This window comes from Populus euphratica, unplaced genomic scaffold (assembly GCF_000495115.2).
Source record: "Populus euphratica unplaced genomic scaffold, PopEup_1.0 scaffold187.1, whole genome shotgun sequence".
NCBI classification, from domain to species: domain Eukaryota; kingdom Viridiplantae; phylum Streptophyta; class Magnoliopsida; order Malpighiales; family Salicaceae; genus Populus; species Populus euphratica.
The window spans coordinates 213,090-228,368 of record NW_011500070.1 but is presented as its reverse complement, the minus strand read 5'-3'; the positions used below and the strand labels follow the sequence as shown (position 1 = coordinate 228,368).

The window sequence follows — 15,279 nt, the reverse complement described above, 5'->3', positions numbered from 1 at the left end:
GGAGATTTCTTATAAATATTTGTTTTTTTATATAAATTTACAATTTAAAGTCCAATAGAGAGAGTAAACTCCATTTTGTGTACAAAAATAGCACATAAACTAGTATGAAAAACCAATAATATTTAATCAAGCAATAACTGATTTAGCTTAGCTTATTCAACTTAAAAATAATTAAACTCATGATTCAGTAGATTTCATCAAAACCCAATTTAATTTTTATCAAGAAAAAACTAAATTTATCGGCGTGTTGCTCTTCTTCTTATGTAGTTTTTCATATAAAATGTTTTCTCACTGGCGAGGAAAACTATTTGTTTTTTTTTAAATATTCATCTCGGATTATTTAAATTTAATATATAAGATGTTTTCATTTAAATTAACTGTTTAAAACTCGACAGAGAGAGAACTTAATTCTGTATACGAGAAATAGAACGTTGATGCATCTCATCCAGATAAATAAATAAATAAATAAAAAGGGGTTCTTCTCACGCGGTTTCTAGTAGGCTTGGGCAGTCACGGGCTCAACAGGCACTACAAGTTAAAATATCCTCCATCGTAGAGCAGTGCTGCTTGATTCCCTCTGCATTGAAAGTTGAGATGGACGTAATAAGTGTCCCCGTCTCCAAGCAGCTAATAATTGGGAGGCTTTTCTAAATTCTGTTTTTCAAGATGTTATTTTTTATATTGAATATAATTTTTAAAATGTTATTTTTATATTTCTTTGTCTAAATACAAATTGTATTGTAGGTGCACCGCGTAGGAAATGAACTGGTATTTGTTCTGTCAAGTCAATCCATGATGATAAAGTTGCAATAAAATATTGGACTGGAAATAGGAGCATGACTGTTGATTGAAGAAGGAATTATTCAGACCACTCAAGTCTATAAGAAGGCTGGCATGCATGGCTTGAGCTACAGATTCACTGAGAAACTCAGCGAGGGAAGTGCCAAGTAGCCACAATGGCCAAGTTTGCTCTGGCTAACCTCTTGATCCTCCTTGTGAACTTGGGCACTTTGCTCACGTCACTTGCTTGTCCCTATTGCCCTTACCCAACTCCGCCATCTAAACCACCACAGTATCCTCCTAAGATACCACCGGTGCATCCTCCTCCTAAAGTAAAGCCACCACCAAAGTATCCTCCCAAGATATCACCGGTGCATCCTCCACCTAAAGTAAAGCCACCACCAAAGTATCCTCCTAAGATACCACCAGTGCACCCTCCCACAGTAAAGCCACCCCATCACCCCAAACCCCCCAAACCCCACCCACCTAAGCCGCCTGTTGTTCCCAAACCTCCCATTGTACATCCCCCGTTCAAACCGAAACCACCCATTGTACATCCCCCGTATAAACCGAAACCACCCATTGTGCATCCGCCCTATACACCGAAACCACCCATTGTACATCCGCCCTTCATACCGAAACCACCCATTGTGCATCCGCCCTTCATCCCGAAACCACCATATGTTCCCAAACCACCAATTGTGCACCCCCCCTTCATACCAAAACCACCATATGTGCCCAAACCACCAGCTCTTCCACCACCAACTCTTCCACCACCAAAGCCTCCTGTGACTCCCCCAATAAAGCCACCAACACCACCAATTCTTCCACCACCAAAGCCTCCAGTGACTCCTCCAATAAAGCCACCAACACCACCAATTGTGAATCCTCCATCACCGGAAAAACCATTTGTGAATCCTCCATCACCGGAAACACCATGTCCTCCACCTCCACCACCTGAAACACCATGTCCTCCACCTCCACCACCAAAGCAAGAGACTTGTTCCATTGACACTCTCAAGCTAGGTGCATGTGTGGATGTGTTAGGTGGACTGGTCCACATTGGTATAGGCAGTAGTGCCAAGGATGCATGCTGTCCAGTGCTTCAAGGTCTTCTTGACTTGGATGCTGCCATATGTCTTTGCACCACCATTAAGGCTAAGCTTCTGAACATCAGTATCATTATACCCATTGCTCTTGAGGTCCTTGTTGACTGTGGCAAGACCCCACCTGAAGGGTTCAAGTGTCCTGCTTAATTAATCAGGTACTAGCTAGCTTCCATTTTCAGAATTTCGCTATATATATATATATATAGTCTTGACAAGATATTCCATTTATCAGAAAAAATATCCATGAAACTAAATCATATTTTGGCGTTCTTGATGGTTGCAGGTTGTGTTGAAACATGCAGAGTGTAACATGTGTGAGCTTGAAAGTGTAAAGAATAATTGCATGTAGGATCATGAAGTGGCCGGAATTAATGAAGCCTTTAATTCAAGAGGATATCTTGTGTTTTGTTATAGTTCTAGAGAATTTTCTTATGTTCCTTTCCTTCCCTTTTCAGAGAATATCTTATGTTAATTTCTTCAACTTGTTGCCTGTCAAATGTGGGCATACTTTCTTGATTGCTTGATGTTGAATTCCATCAAAATGTGATGATGTCCATCACTCTTGTGACTCCCGCCGTCCACTTATCCCTCTCTCTAGTGCATGTTTTTATCCAATTAATACACTTTTTATTTTTAATACTATTAATACTATTACATTAAAATTATTAAAAATTTTTTTTTAAAAAGGGATATGACTGTCAAACAGAGATTCGTTGTCCCCTTGTAAACTCTTTTAAAAAACATGTTTGATTTCTCTTGAATCATTTTTTTTCATGGTATAGGTTTCTCGATCCACGCTTGATTTGAAATGTTTATTCCATTGTGTACCAAGGCCATAATATTTTACTCGACAAAATTACTACAAACGGGCCGTGCTTGGTTCACGGGAAAAGGCTAGAAAAGAATACAAACTCTTATCCAACCTCCAAGATCACAAGATCCCGAATATATTTATTTTATATTTCTAGAAACACTATATGATAAAGATTAGCTTAAATTATTATATTTTAATAAGGACTCCAAGTTCTAAGCCTAACCAAGGGGTTTGGGACATGCGATAAGGAATGGAGAAGAGTTGGTTTGAAGACCTCACCTCTTGATTACTCTTAATCAAGGGGAAAAAATAATAATAATAATTTTATTAGATAAGAGACATGGTTTGCTAGAAGTCAGAGTGCTCCTGACCTCCTTTTTATTTTTCCAAATAAAAAAGGTAAAAAAATTAAAAAAATCATTTCAAAACATAGTTACTAAATTCGATTAGATTTAACAGTTGATTTTAATAAAATATTTATATTATAATACAATTGATCTAACAATTTAATCAACGATTCACAAGTTTTAATAACATGGTTTGAGAAACTCAAATAAAGAATTGATTCTAATTGGGCCATGTTAACGAGTTAATTTTTCTTTCGTAAATCTTAAAAAAAAAAAAACTAAAAATGAATAAATAGGGGAAAAATAGGCTAAATAAAACTTGTGAAACCCACAAATTACTTCTAAGCCCACAAATTAAGCCCAACCCAATTTCACAGCATTGACAGCCCAACCCACCCAGTATCAGCTGTTTTCACTCTTCTTGAGCAAGAAGGTAGAGCAAAGTAAGAAACCCATAAAAGATCACCAAGGAAGACATAGCTTTTATCAGCCCTTCAGAATCTCCCGCATCACACTACACTGCAAATTCCTTCTGATCACTTGGATTTTACAGGTAATTAGCATTCCCTCTTGATTTGTATGCCAAATGTCTCTTCTTTCGTTGGTTTCTTGAACTAGGTCTTGAAGATTTGGACTTTTGGTATTAGTTTTTGTTGTTGCTTCTTTTTTGTGTGTGATTATGGTTTCTGATTGAAATTTGAAAATGAGTTTTAGTTTTTAAGTGTTATGAGTTAGTTTTCTAGTTGTTTACGTAGATCTGTTTTTGTTTTTATGTTGTTATGGTGGTAAAGCAGTAAATGTGCTGCTTTTTTTTCTGTTTTTGTTCTTGGTTGAGGGGTTTTAGTTGGTAATGCTGATTTCTTAGGTGATTTTTAGAAGTTGAACTTTGAATAGGAATCTGTGATAGTTTTTTTTTTTTGGGTGTTAATTGTAGTTTTGCAGGGTTTTCAGGGATCAATTTGTTTTGTTATGGGAGACCAAAACAGATAGAATTGTTGATGGTGTGCTCACTGGAAGGACAGAGAATGGAATGATGGGGTGTTTCCTAGAAACAGATTCTAATATAGTTTGGCAAATTAACTATACAATGTGCATTGAATTTCGGAGTGGAAATGGACCTAGTTGGGTTTGATTTGTTTTTTAGAAGCTGAACTCTGGAATTGGAACCTGGGTTAGTGTTGTTTTGTGTGTGTCCATTGTAGTTTGTAGAGTTTAAAGGGATCAAATTGTTTTGTTGGAAGCACGAAAGATAAAACAACATTGTTGACTGTGTACTAAAAAGACATAGAATGGGTTGTGTTTGGCGAAACAGATTTTGATTTTAGTTTGGCAACTTTGTTAGTGATCCGTGATTGAACTGCTAGATGAAATAGAGCAACTATGGAACTTTGTAGTTGTATATTTGCTGGAAATGACTGATATTCGATTGTTTTTGTAATATGATTTGCTATATGTCCTTTGTGATATTCTTGACAGGTATAATGAATTAAAGGATGGTAAACAAGGAAAACCTAGTTTGATATATGGGTTATTGTTACAGAACTGTGCTTAAGTAACTATTTAGTAAAGCATACTAATTTCTTAGTTAGAGTTTTCATTGTCTTTCTTAGGTTTTTTTATTAGGTTTATTTGAATGGTCATGGTTACACTTAATCAGAGGGACGGCATTACTTAAATTAAAGTCGCAAGATTTTATTTTCTTATATTCCATCCTTGTGTGTTTCTAATATAAGCAACTTTCAGTTGCCTGCCTTTGCAACTTCTATTGTGAGCTCTGGGGTTTGCAAATGTAGTTTCCTAATGGCCTCTTCTTTAAGAAACTTAAGTGTATGCACCTCCATTACAAACTCCATGCATGTGTTTTCTTGCATATGTATGTGATACATGTTCTCCTATGTTTGAATTTGGCTCTTTGGAACAGAAAATATGTATGCTGTTTCCATGAGGCATGTTTTATTTGAAAATGGATGAGCATGAAAAGGGGCTGAATTGGGAAAATGGCACAATGATTGCATCTCCTAAATTTTTTGGTTAATTAATTAAAGAATTGAAGAATTTAAAATATTGTCAATTTACAGCATGCAAAGCCTACATTCTACCTTTCCAGTTTATGGAAATTTCCACTGTTTGATTTCGTGGTTCTGGAAGCTCTAGTTGTTTCTGAGATGTTTTCTAATCGTGTCAAGTTCTCACTTCCAAGCTGATTATACTGGCTATGCTGTTCTCTAATAGCTGCTCTAATTTTTTTTTTCAACACGTGCTCAATTTCTGCTTTCTCTAATGTGTTGCATGCTTTCATTTATTTGCAATTGAATGATCTTCGTGTGAGTCTTTCACTCTTTTACCGTGGAATCCCCAACCCTGCTTTCTGGCCTTTCCTATATAGTTAATCGAGTGAAAAGGGGGGCAAGGTTAAGAACTTATTTTTGTTGCTTTTGCTTATTATCTTCTTTCAGTATAAATAAAAATGTCTCGGAGATATGATAGCCGCACAACAATCTTTTCCCCTGAAGGACGTCTGTACCAAGTTGAGTATGCTATGGAAGCCATTGGAAATGCTGGGTCTGCAATAGGAATATTATCCAAAGATGGGGTTGTCTTGGTTGGTGAAAAGAAGGTTACATCCAAGCTATTGCAAACGTCAACTTCCACTGAGAAGATGTACAAGATTGATGATCATGTGGCTGTTGCAGTGGCTGGAATTATGTCTGATGCCAACATCCTAATCAACACTGCAAGGATCCAAGCACAACGCTACACCTTTGCATACCAAGAGCCAATGCCTGTAGAGCAGTTAGTTCAATCCCTTTGTGACACCAAGCAAGGGTACACACAGTTTGGTGGTCTTCGGCCCTTTGGTGTCTCGTTTCTGTTTGCAGGATGGGACAAAAATTATGGTTTCCAACTTTACATGAGCGATCCTAGTGGAAATTATGCTGGCTGGAAAGCTGCAGCAATTGGTGCAAACAACCAGGCTGCACAATCCATGTTAAAGCAGGATTACAGGGATGAAATCACAAGGGAAGAAGCTGTCCAGCTTGCTTTGAAGGTGCTCAGCAAAACTATGGATAGTACAAGTCTTACTTCAGAGAAGCTTGAACTGGCTGAGGTCTTCCTTTCTCCTTCTGGGAATGTCAAATACCAAATTTGCCCACCCAATGCTCTAAGCAAGCTGTTGGTGAAGATTGGGGTTACCCAACCAGCTGCTGAGACTTCCTGATTCGACCTCTCTTGTATCTCCTTCAAGTACATTACTGCTCTAGATAAATTTATTTCTTGGAGTATCGTTCTATTCTCAGAATGCTTCATGCAAATGAGACTTCCAAAATCATGTGCATGATTAGAATTACAGTACTATGAGATATTTATGATGGTTGATCTGAATTTACCCAAAGAAGCCATCATGTCTTGTGTTGAAATTATTACATAATCACTACTGTTTTTTTTTATTTTAGGGCAAAAATATACACTTCCAACTAAATTTTAGACTCACGTGAAGTCTAGATGGGCCTTTGTACGTGATGCAAATCTATGTCTAAGCAGTTTTGCGAAGTGCTGGAGGAAATGTCTCTCCTTTTAGGTCATTTGAAAATTCGAGCAAAATGGGAAGAGTTCTCTGCTGTCAGCAGTGTTATAAAATCTAGTTCGGTCTAGACTTTGAACTGGGTTTTTTCATTAAAATTATGTTTTCATTTTAAAAAAAATAGAAAACTTGAAACGACTTCGTTTGGGGAGCTTTTTTTCTGATAAGTTTTAGGATAGTTCGGTTGATAAGTTAACTTGTAATTAGGTCAACATGTCTAATCCATAACTTAGCAGGGTTGACTCTCCTATCCTATTGAGTGTTATAACAAGGGCGGGGTTGACTCTCCTATCCTATTGGGTATTATAACAAGGGTGGATACTTTGAAGTGTGATATTTTCCACAAATTGATCTTATAATAATCGATTTCTCGTTAATTGTTATAAATGTATCATCCAGTGATATGGTCGGTGAAAGAAGCCAAGGCAAGCTGCAAGCCTAGAGTTCAAGCATGCCATAAAATATACCAATTTCGATTCTGATACACAAATAACAAGTGATGTGCCATGCAATTGAATATGACTGAACTTAAAATCTCATAATAAACCCTCGAGGTATTTTGGCTCAAGTAACAAGGGAATCCACTACTTGCTTATAAATTATAATCTTTGACTTGAATCTAATAGCAGACTACAAATTAATTTCTTTTTCTAGGGTTTGCCTGCCTAGAACCTGAAGATACAGATTGGCATGTCCAAAGAATAAACTTAAGTCCTTGACTGACTGATAACAACAAGAGATTTACAGTCAAAGCTAACGTTCAGTTTCTTACACAACACTGATCAATAGTATCATGTCTTTCTACTACAATTGCGGAACAGAAACTTGTCTTCCCTGGAACTGATAATTTCTGCCATCTTATTGAAGGCTGAGATGTGAACTAAAAGACCATGTTGCTGTGCACTTTGTTTTGCTTTCTGCCGCTTCTTGCAGGCTGCCCTGCTTAGTCTGATTTTTCCTCTACATTGGACATATTGCAGCTTCATATCCCTCCAGGAACCAGCCTGTCCTAAGACTCTAGCTCCAGCCAATTACAAATGTTGCCGTTAAATTTACTAGATTGTAAGTCAAACATATTTTTGCACAATTTGCTGTTGTCGTAAATGACAAAATGAATCTAAACCAAGCTCAACAATCAAAGAAGAAGTGAAAAGTTATTCCCTCATGCAAAGACAACCAACTTCCTTGATTCCACAAATTGGAAAATGAACTTCACTTAGCTTAATATATTGTTTGTAACGAATTGCTTTGAGTTTATCACCATTGTTTGTGAAACTGATCAATATGAAGATTAAAAGCCAAGAAACTGACAGTGACACTGAGATAATGGTAGCTAGCACAAAACAAATAATATGTGAGGATTGCTTTGGCCAATCGTCATGACTGATGCGAACTTAATTATATTGAAAGATTCAGTACAAATTAATACTTAACCTAATGGGGATTCCTAAGGCAACATAGTTCTTACAAACACCTTTTTTCTCAGCCTCTCCGTCGCGGTTTCCCCTATACATTGCTCAGACACAATGATTTAAGCCCTTCCCCATGTTATCCATCCACGTTTATGTATTACATTACTGGTTCTTTTAGCAGAATCCAATGGGATGTAAAGTAAGCAAGCTCTCAACTTCCGAGCAGAAGCCAGAAGTAGCCCGCTCCTGTGGTCGTGAATCACGCTTTGTTGAATTATTGAAGCCAGAATGCTTGAAAGTGAAGAAGATCCAGAACAAAAGGCATGTGCTCCAAGAAGAGAAGAAGGGTACAACAGTGAGCAAGTTGACTCTACAGGACTGGCTTTTAACCTCTCCTAGCTTGAAGGCAGAACAATTGAGAGGAGGAGAGCTTTGTATTCTCAAACATGGGTCCTCCAATAGGGTACACCCATCTATTTCCACTAAGGCAAGAGTGAGTTTTTCCACGGGCACACTATTGGGGCTTGATGAAGTAGATGATAAAGAAGACTATGTCAGTGCCTCTTCAGTGGTGAGTTCAATTAGCAGAACCCAAAGTGGGAAGTCACAGAAGAGAGTGACCTTTAAACTTCCTGAACAGGCTGATATTATCATATTTTACTCTCCACAGAACTCATTGGAGAGTGACCAAGATTGCTCTTTGTAATGTATATTTTCAAGTGCTTCTTGTTCTTGATTTTCTTGGATGATTGTGATGTTTCTTTCCTGTTTTATCTATGTCATTTAAATCGTGTAAATTGTAATCTGTATTTCCCCTTTAACATTATCTTCGAATGGAAGAAAATGTTACGCGGAGCTCCATAAATTTTTTGAGAAAGAAATGTTTGGAGAAAAAAGATGAAATTCATGCAATGATCCAATGAATCTAAGTTCAAACCCCTTATCATAAATCTGCCATGGAGATTGGACTGCTCCATTAAAATTGACAGTATTTTCTATCGTTTCAACTTCAAACAGAATTCCGCGAGTAGCATTTGATTTGAGCTTGATAAACAAGTTCCATTGTAAGGTTTGGTGCAGGATTGAGGTGCTTTTCGTGGTTGCGGTTTAAAAAAGTAGATTTAAAACGTAGTCTCGGATTATTCCAAAAAAAATCAGTGTTGCTTGTAAATATGAAAATAATGGAAATAATAAAACCTCGTCTTGGACTTGGTAAGCTTCTTCCTGTTGGCATGTGAAGTAAAAAACAAAAGCATCCATATTACTCTTTATAAAGAAGATATTGTCTATCTTATCTTAAATGAATTTCCCACTCTGTTTTCTCCACAGAAAACCAGCAAAACCATGTTTCTTGGAAACCTCCTTGCATGGAAACAAGATTGAGACTTTGGAGGAGCTCTTGGAAAAGATTCACTGAGAATTTACACTCTTGCTTGCATCCCAGGTTACAACAAGTAAATATCCTCCATAGTATTGCCTTGCCTGCCGGTCATGCTTAAATTTAGATGAGGAAGAGAAGTGTCAAAGATTCTGCATAATTTGCGCAGATTATGGTGATTTACGGAATAAATTATTTTTATTATCAATTTTGATTATCCACATAAAATTAGAATCAAACCGAACATTTTGATTTTAAATTAGATGTTTTTGAGTGGAGAAAACTGTTCAAATTTAAAGAAAACTCTTCTAGAAGTAAACTGATCACATTATATCATTTATGAGCTTGGCTAACAAAATTTAAATATTAATTTTCATATTTTTTTTTAAAATAAAGACAAAAACATCAAACCAATATTATAAAATAAAACCTAAATTCATGTTCGAGCATATATGCATGCATATGAGTTTAAATCTAAAATTCATTTTGTTTAAATTCTCTTTTTTTCTAAAAACTATAGTGTGTTTTGAATTTAATTTAAACTTTTTATATTTTCAATGTATATAAATCACGAGAAATTAATTTTTTTTTATGGAATAGAGCTTTTAGAATTAAAAGTTATTTGAGATTATTTTTTTTTACTTATAATTTGAAGATTAAATTTTAACAAAATTTTAATCTAAAAAAATAAATTACCCTCATTTTTAATTTAATATTAAATATATCTATTAACCGTGTTTTAAATAAAAATTTCAACAGCGATAATATCATGTTGAATTATATTATTGGAATTCACGTTGTATAGTATTTTGTTTTCTAGTATTAGTTTGATATTTCTCTTGTCATTTAAAAAAATGTGATAATTAATGTATAAAAAGCGTCATAAATCGTATCATATCATTTTCATGTTATAAGAGAGTTCTTGTCGTTATCATCATAAATTTCTTCCACATTTCGTATGGTATTGCTTCAGTGAAAAGCAATCCAGGACACCAGTACCATTTACATGACTTCGCAATTAATTCCCTCCTATATTTTTTATTTTCAGTATATATATAAATTTAATTTTTTTTATATTTTAAATAATTTTAATGTACTGATTTTAAAAATAATTTTTAAAAATAAAAAATATTATTATAATATATTTTAAAATAAAAATATTTTAAAAAATAACCACAACCATACTTTTAAATATATCTATAATATTAGATTAATTTATGATGATATCAAATTAATATATATACAAACACAAAATAAATTAATTCAAATATAATATCAAATTGATATAAAGCTGATTATAATTGTTTTTCACAATATGTATATATATTGATTTTTTAAAGAATAAATATTATTTTATAGATCAAAATTTAATAGATAAGTTTTAAATTTATTTTTTTAAAATTATTAATTTAATTTTATAAAAAATATAAAAAAGTATGAAACAAAGGTGTATTCTTGCTCGTGGACACACATTCACAGGCTCTAGCACACTAGAGCCAAGCCACGTACGATTCTGTGCTCTTATGTAAGCTATTGAAAGGAAGCTGCTAGGAAAGTAAACCTAACCCTCTAGGCTCCACCATATCTATAAACCTGACCCAGACTGAGCAGTCACGGGTTGGTTTATCCATAAAGACAATGTTGTTAATTTTTCTTACAAAAAATCAATGAGCTCTGACGAGAATTTGATCAAGTCACAGATTAATGACCGGATTTAAACCAGGTCCTGGCTAGTTCCGGTGTTAACCGTGACTCCTGTCAACTCATGAGCCGGGCTAGTTTAATAAAAGTGGGCTCTACCCTCTTCTTTAGTGCAATATCATTGAAAGGACACGCTCTCTTTCACTCTCAGCAACCAGTCTTCTGACTCTTTATTTTTTCCCCTTTCCTTCTAGGAGAAGAAAGTTTGTTGTGCTGTGAAAATGGCAATGACCAAGAAGACATTGATGGTTCTGATTCTGGTTCTGGTCTTAGTGAGCCTTAATGATGGAGCCCAGGTGCACCATGTAGTCGGAGGGGATCGTGGATGGCACCCTTATACTGATATTGGTTCTTGGTCCTCTGCTAGAACTTTCAGAGTTGGAGATAAAATTTGTAAGCCCTATCTCTCTCTCTCACTATTTCCTCTCCAGAAAGGTTTTTCAGAGTTGAATTATTGGTTATTCCATTTAGCCTTTTCCTTTTCTTTTCAATATCCAAATATCTTAATATTAATAACAAGGGTATGTTTGAGAGTGGCTTCGTGTAATTGAAATTTAGTTTTTAGAGTATTTGGATTTAAAGGGTTATAAATCCGGGACTTGAAGCCTCTTTTTTTTTTTAATCAATTCAAGTAATTCAGCTTTTAATTTTTAGTTGGTAGAGTGATTTTGGGAATGTATTAGGACAAGTGAGAATAGTAATAATATATTTGACCTGTGGGGAGATCAGGGTTCACCCGCTCTGCAGCACAGGGTAGCATAGCTGAGGTAGAGACAAAGGAAGAATACCTAACGTGTGATGTGAGCAATCCAATCAGAATGTACACTGATGACAGTGATGGCATCACTCTTGATGGAGAAGGGGCCCGTTACTTCACAAGCAGCAGTTCTGACAAGTGCAAGAATGGCCTGAAATTACATGTAGAGGTGGTGGTTCCTGAAGCCAGAACCGATACCACCACCGCACAAGTCGCATCAGAAGGCTCTGATAAGGCTATTGCTGCCCCACCAGAAAGTTCAGCGCCATCCCATTTCGGTGCAAGCTTTGCTTTATTGATGGCTGGATTTTGGTTGTCCTATATGGGCATTTAGATTGGATTATCCTAGCTTTTGTATGCTTCTTGTTTTTGGATTTTATGGTAGTGATTTTTATGGCAGCAAAAACTTGGAAAATTGCAAAATTATGTTAATTTAGACATGTATTCTTTGGTTTTTCCAAGGATTATATCAATTTTTTTTCCCTGGTCGTTTGATTAAATGTTCTGTACTAATGAAAGCACCCTCCAACAACCCTCTTACACATGAGAGGATGAGAGGATGGAAGTGCTTTTAAAAATAATTATTTGAATCGAAAAATATTAAGATTTTAATTTAGATACACCTTGAAAAGACATTAAACATGATCTGACTATGCATAATTATCAAATCTAGCTTAGCATGGCAAGTCAACTCAATAACTCTAAACCTTACTCAAATCAAGTTTGTTTTGGAATAATGTGATATATTAACCTTTTAACTTAACTAAACTTGGCTAAAACTCAACTAGATCAACTCAAAAGAATTTTTAAATTTATCTAAAATGAAGTCCTTTTAAAACTTTTTTGTTCAATCAGTATCATTTCATTAATTAAAAAATCAAAACAGTTTTGTCCAAAAAATATTATCATTAAAAAAAAAAAAACTCAAAAAACATCGGGTTTAACCCACAAACTAGCAAATTAATGATTCGGGCCTTCGGTAGTGGAGTCTAACGACTATTATCTAAAAGTATTAGCAAATTAGAATGATGCTCATGTTACCAGAATTTGAATCATTTGACTTGTAACACCCACCAAAGGAAGCCTGTCATTTCAACGGATGAAATTTTTCAGAAAATTATTGGACGAATAATCTTTAATTAGCACTGCTAGATTATACTAGAGCAGCCATTTTTACAGTTCCTAGTGTAGGTTTTGATCTGGGGTTGCCTTTAAAGGCCTGAAGGGTGCTTTGCTCATATGCACACAAACAAAAACAGTGCTCGAGGCTCTAACTACCATCCATCAGTATCAAGCATCATCTCAAAAACAAATTAAATCAGGGAATGGTTTGGAAACAAGCCATAGCACATGTGGGGTTTGGACACACCATGCGGGATTGCTACCATTCGAGTCTAAGGAAAATCTTTTGCTTGAAATTAGGAACATCAATTGAGACCAAGATGCATAAGTTTCTAGCATATTGCTGAGTTAATGAATACATCTAGCAGCCAAAACAAAATACAGTCAGTGTACACTACATTTTACAAGTACATTTTATTACAGTAAACATTTTACAATTTCATCATTAAATTTGCTGCAACAGAGTTACAAGGATATTAGTTACAGAAGCTAAAGGAATTCTTTTCCTTCTCCTTTTATTTTCTATTTTAGCAAGCACAGTTATAGACTACAGGATAGTTAGCGGTTTCATGGGCTAATCTGAGCAAGTGAAATTCTGGGAACACAGAGAAAGCTATCATTTGTCCCTCAGCACAACATAGTTAGATCCACTGGTCTTTTGAATCTTAGAAATTCTCCTCAGAATATCTGCAAAAGCTTTCTTGTCCTGCACCAATGAACTTCCACCAGTCAGAAAACAGAGAGGAGAGAGGGAACTGCATGCATCGAAAACTTTTCAGGTGATGCTACTTTATTGTTCTTCCGAAGGAGGAAGCAGAGATTCTCGTTCAGCAGAATGAATGAATATAGTAAGCAACAAGGAGATACATCTTCAGTCCATCCTATCTATATTATTATCCTGTGCCACCAACCCAACCTTGGTTGGACTGGTAGAAGCCCCATGTTTTATGCAAAAACTTAGCCACCCACACCCCTTAATGATAGGAAAAATCCCCTGGCATGAGATTCAGACATTCTAGAACAGTTTTCTAATCACATGTTTTTCAACCTTAAATTGTGTTCATCCCATCATGGACAACACAAATTCTTAAGAGCATGCATCACCTGACTGATAATCCTAAAGAGTGATCAGCAATGAAGCACTGGACAGCATAGTTACCAAATCATAAGCATAAAAAAGTATGGGTAATTGTAATTTGATCTAAAGTTAAACCGGTTTTAGGAATATAAAAAATAAAAAATGCACAGTACTAGCTGAAAACATAGCTTCCATAGAAAATCTTGCAACAGCACAACAAACAGGTCAGTGTTGAGTGGCAGGCAATATGAAGCAAGCTTGCACAAAGCTAAAGAAGAGCATACCTCAGGAGTCCTTAGTCGTGATTTAAACCTAGCAACCAGATCCTGTGTGGTAACTGGCCCATTTTGCAACAAAACAGCCCTGATCTCTTCTTCAGTGACAGGTCCAGTAGAACCTGATGATGACCCTGTTTTTGATGATGGCGGTGTTACTTTAGGAGTTGCAGTACCTTTAGTAGCAGGCGAGCTTTCTTCTTTCATGGCAGGTTTTACTTCCTGCTTTAAGAGAACATTAAAGTTGATAGGAAGATTGGTTATTACAGATATTCGATAGCATAGCACACTGTTTTAGATGTATATTTGAAGAAACATCTTACATTTTCTGTCTTCACCTTCTTCACAGGTGCACCATTAGAAGATTTTGCATCTTCACCATTCAATTTTCTTTTCCCCTTGGCAGACTTGGAGGTAGAAGGGGTTCCCTTAGCAGAACCTGAAGGCATTGGTTTTGCAGGACTAATATCAGTGGCTTCCTCCTTCGGCACAACATCCTTCTGCTTTGGAGCCAGTACAGGAGAAATATCATCATCCATCTGATTAAGACCAAACAAGAGCACTGTAAGTGAGAGAAGATACAAAAATTAACAAGAATACCGAAGAAAGCTTTACAAGCTAATATGTCAAATCAGGCATCATATAAGTTGATTGACATCTCAGAATTAAAAAAATAATAATTTCCACCCCTGATCACTCAATGCACTTTCATATTGGACCGGGAAAATAGAAGCAAAAAATAAAAGCAAATAGAAAACAAGCACAGCAAATAAATGTTGAAAATGCTCTTAGGTTGCCAATTAAACATGCATACAATCAGCAATCACAAAAACTCACATCCTCGTCGTCGTCGTCATCTTCTACATCTGACTCGTTTAGACCATTTGCTTTCCCTAGTAGTTTCTTCAACTCTTACCCAGATT

At 35.8% G+C, this 15,279-nt stretch overlaps 4 protein-coding genes across 6 annotated transcripts in view; 3 read left to right on the top strand and 1 right to left on the bottom strand.

Annotated features, from left to right (window-relative positions):
- Positions 1-894: 894 nt before the first annotated feature.
- LOC105108415 (36.4 kDa proline-rich protein) lies at positions 895-2,457 on the top strand. Its single transcript, XM_011002715.1, has 2 exons — positions 895-2,044; positions 2,173-2,457. Exon 1 carries the CDS (start codon positions 957-959, stop codon positions 2,034-2,036), a length of 1,080 nt encoding a protein of 359 aa, XP_011001017.1. The 5' UTR covers positions 895-956; the 3' UTR covers positions 2,037-2,044; positions 2,173-2,457.
- Positions 2,458-3,223: 766 nt separating this feature from the next.
- LOC105108413 (proteasome subunit alpha type-4-like) lies at positions 3,224-6,553 on the top strand. Of its 3 annotated transcripts, none has more exons than XM_011002714.1 (3): positions 3,224-3,297; positions 3,570-3,603; positions 5,507-6,541. In XM_011002714.1, exon 3 carries the CDS (start codon positions 5,518-5,520, stop codon positions 6,268-6,270), a length of 753 nt encoding a protein of 250 aa, XP_011001016.1. In that variant the 5' UTR covers positions 3,224-3,297; positions 3,570-3,603; positions 5,507-5,517; the 3' UTR covers positions 6,271-6,541. The 3 variants fall into 3 exon arrangements, with proteins under 3 accessions (XP_011001016.1, XP_011001015.1, XP_011001014.1); XM_011002713.1 differs by lacking the exon at positions 3,224-3,297 and having other exon boundaries at positions 3,475-3,603; positions 5,507-6,302; positions 6,335-6,553; XM_011002712.1 differs by lacking the exon at positions 3,224-3,297 and having other exon boundaries at positions 3,475-3,603.
- Positions 6,554-11,046: 4,493 nt separating this feature from the next.
- On the top strand, positions 11,047-12,352 carry LOC105108412 (umecyanin-like). Its single transcript, XM_011002710.1, has 2 exons — positions 11,047-11,517; positions 11,854-12,352. The coding sequence occupies exons 1-2, from the start codon at positions 11,346-11,348 to the stop codon at positions 12,213-12,215; spliced, it is 534 nt and encodes a 177-aa protein (XP_011001012.1). The 5' UTR covers positions 11,047-11,345; the 3' UTR covers positions 12,216-12,352.
- Positions 12,353-13,276: 924 nt separating this feature from the next.
- The window catches only part of LOC105108411 (transcription initiation factor IIF subunit alpha-like), a 4,396-nt gene continuing 2,393 nt past the window's right edge, over positions 13,277-15,279 (bottom strand). The window contains 4 exon segments of the mRNA XM_011002709.1: positions 13,277-13,709; positions 14,366-14,578; positions 14,680-14,895; positions 15,194-15,279. Of these exon segments, the coding sequence (XP_011001011.1) occupies positions 13,620-13,709; positions 14,366-14,578; positions 14,680-14,895; positions 15,194-15,279 (605 nt within the window). The 3' untranslated portion in view covers positions 13,277-13,619.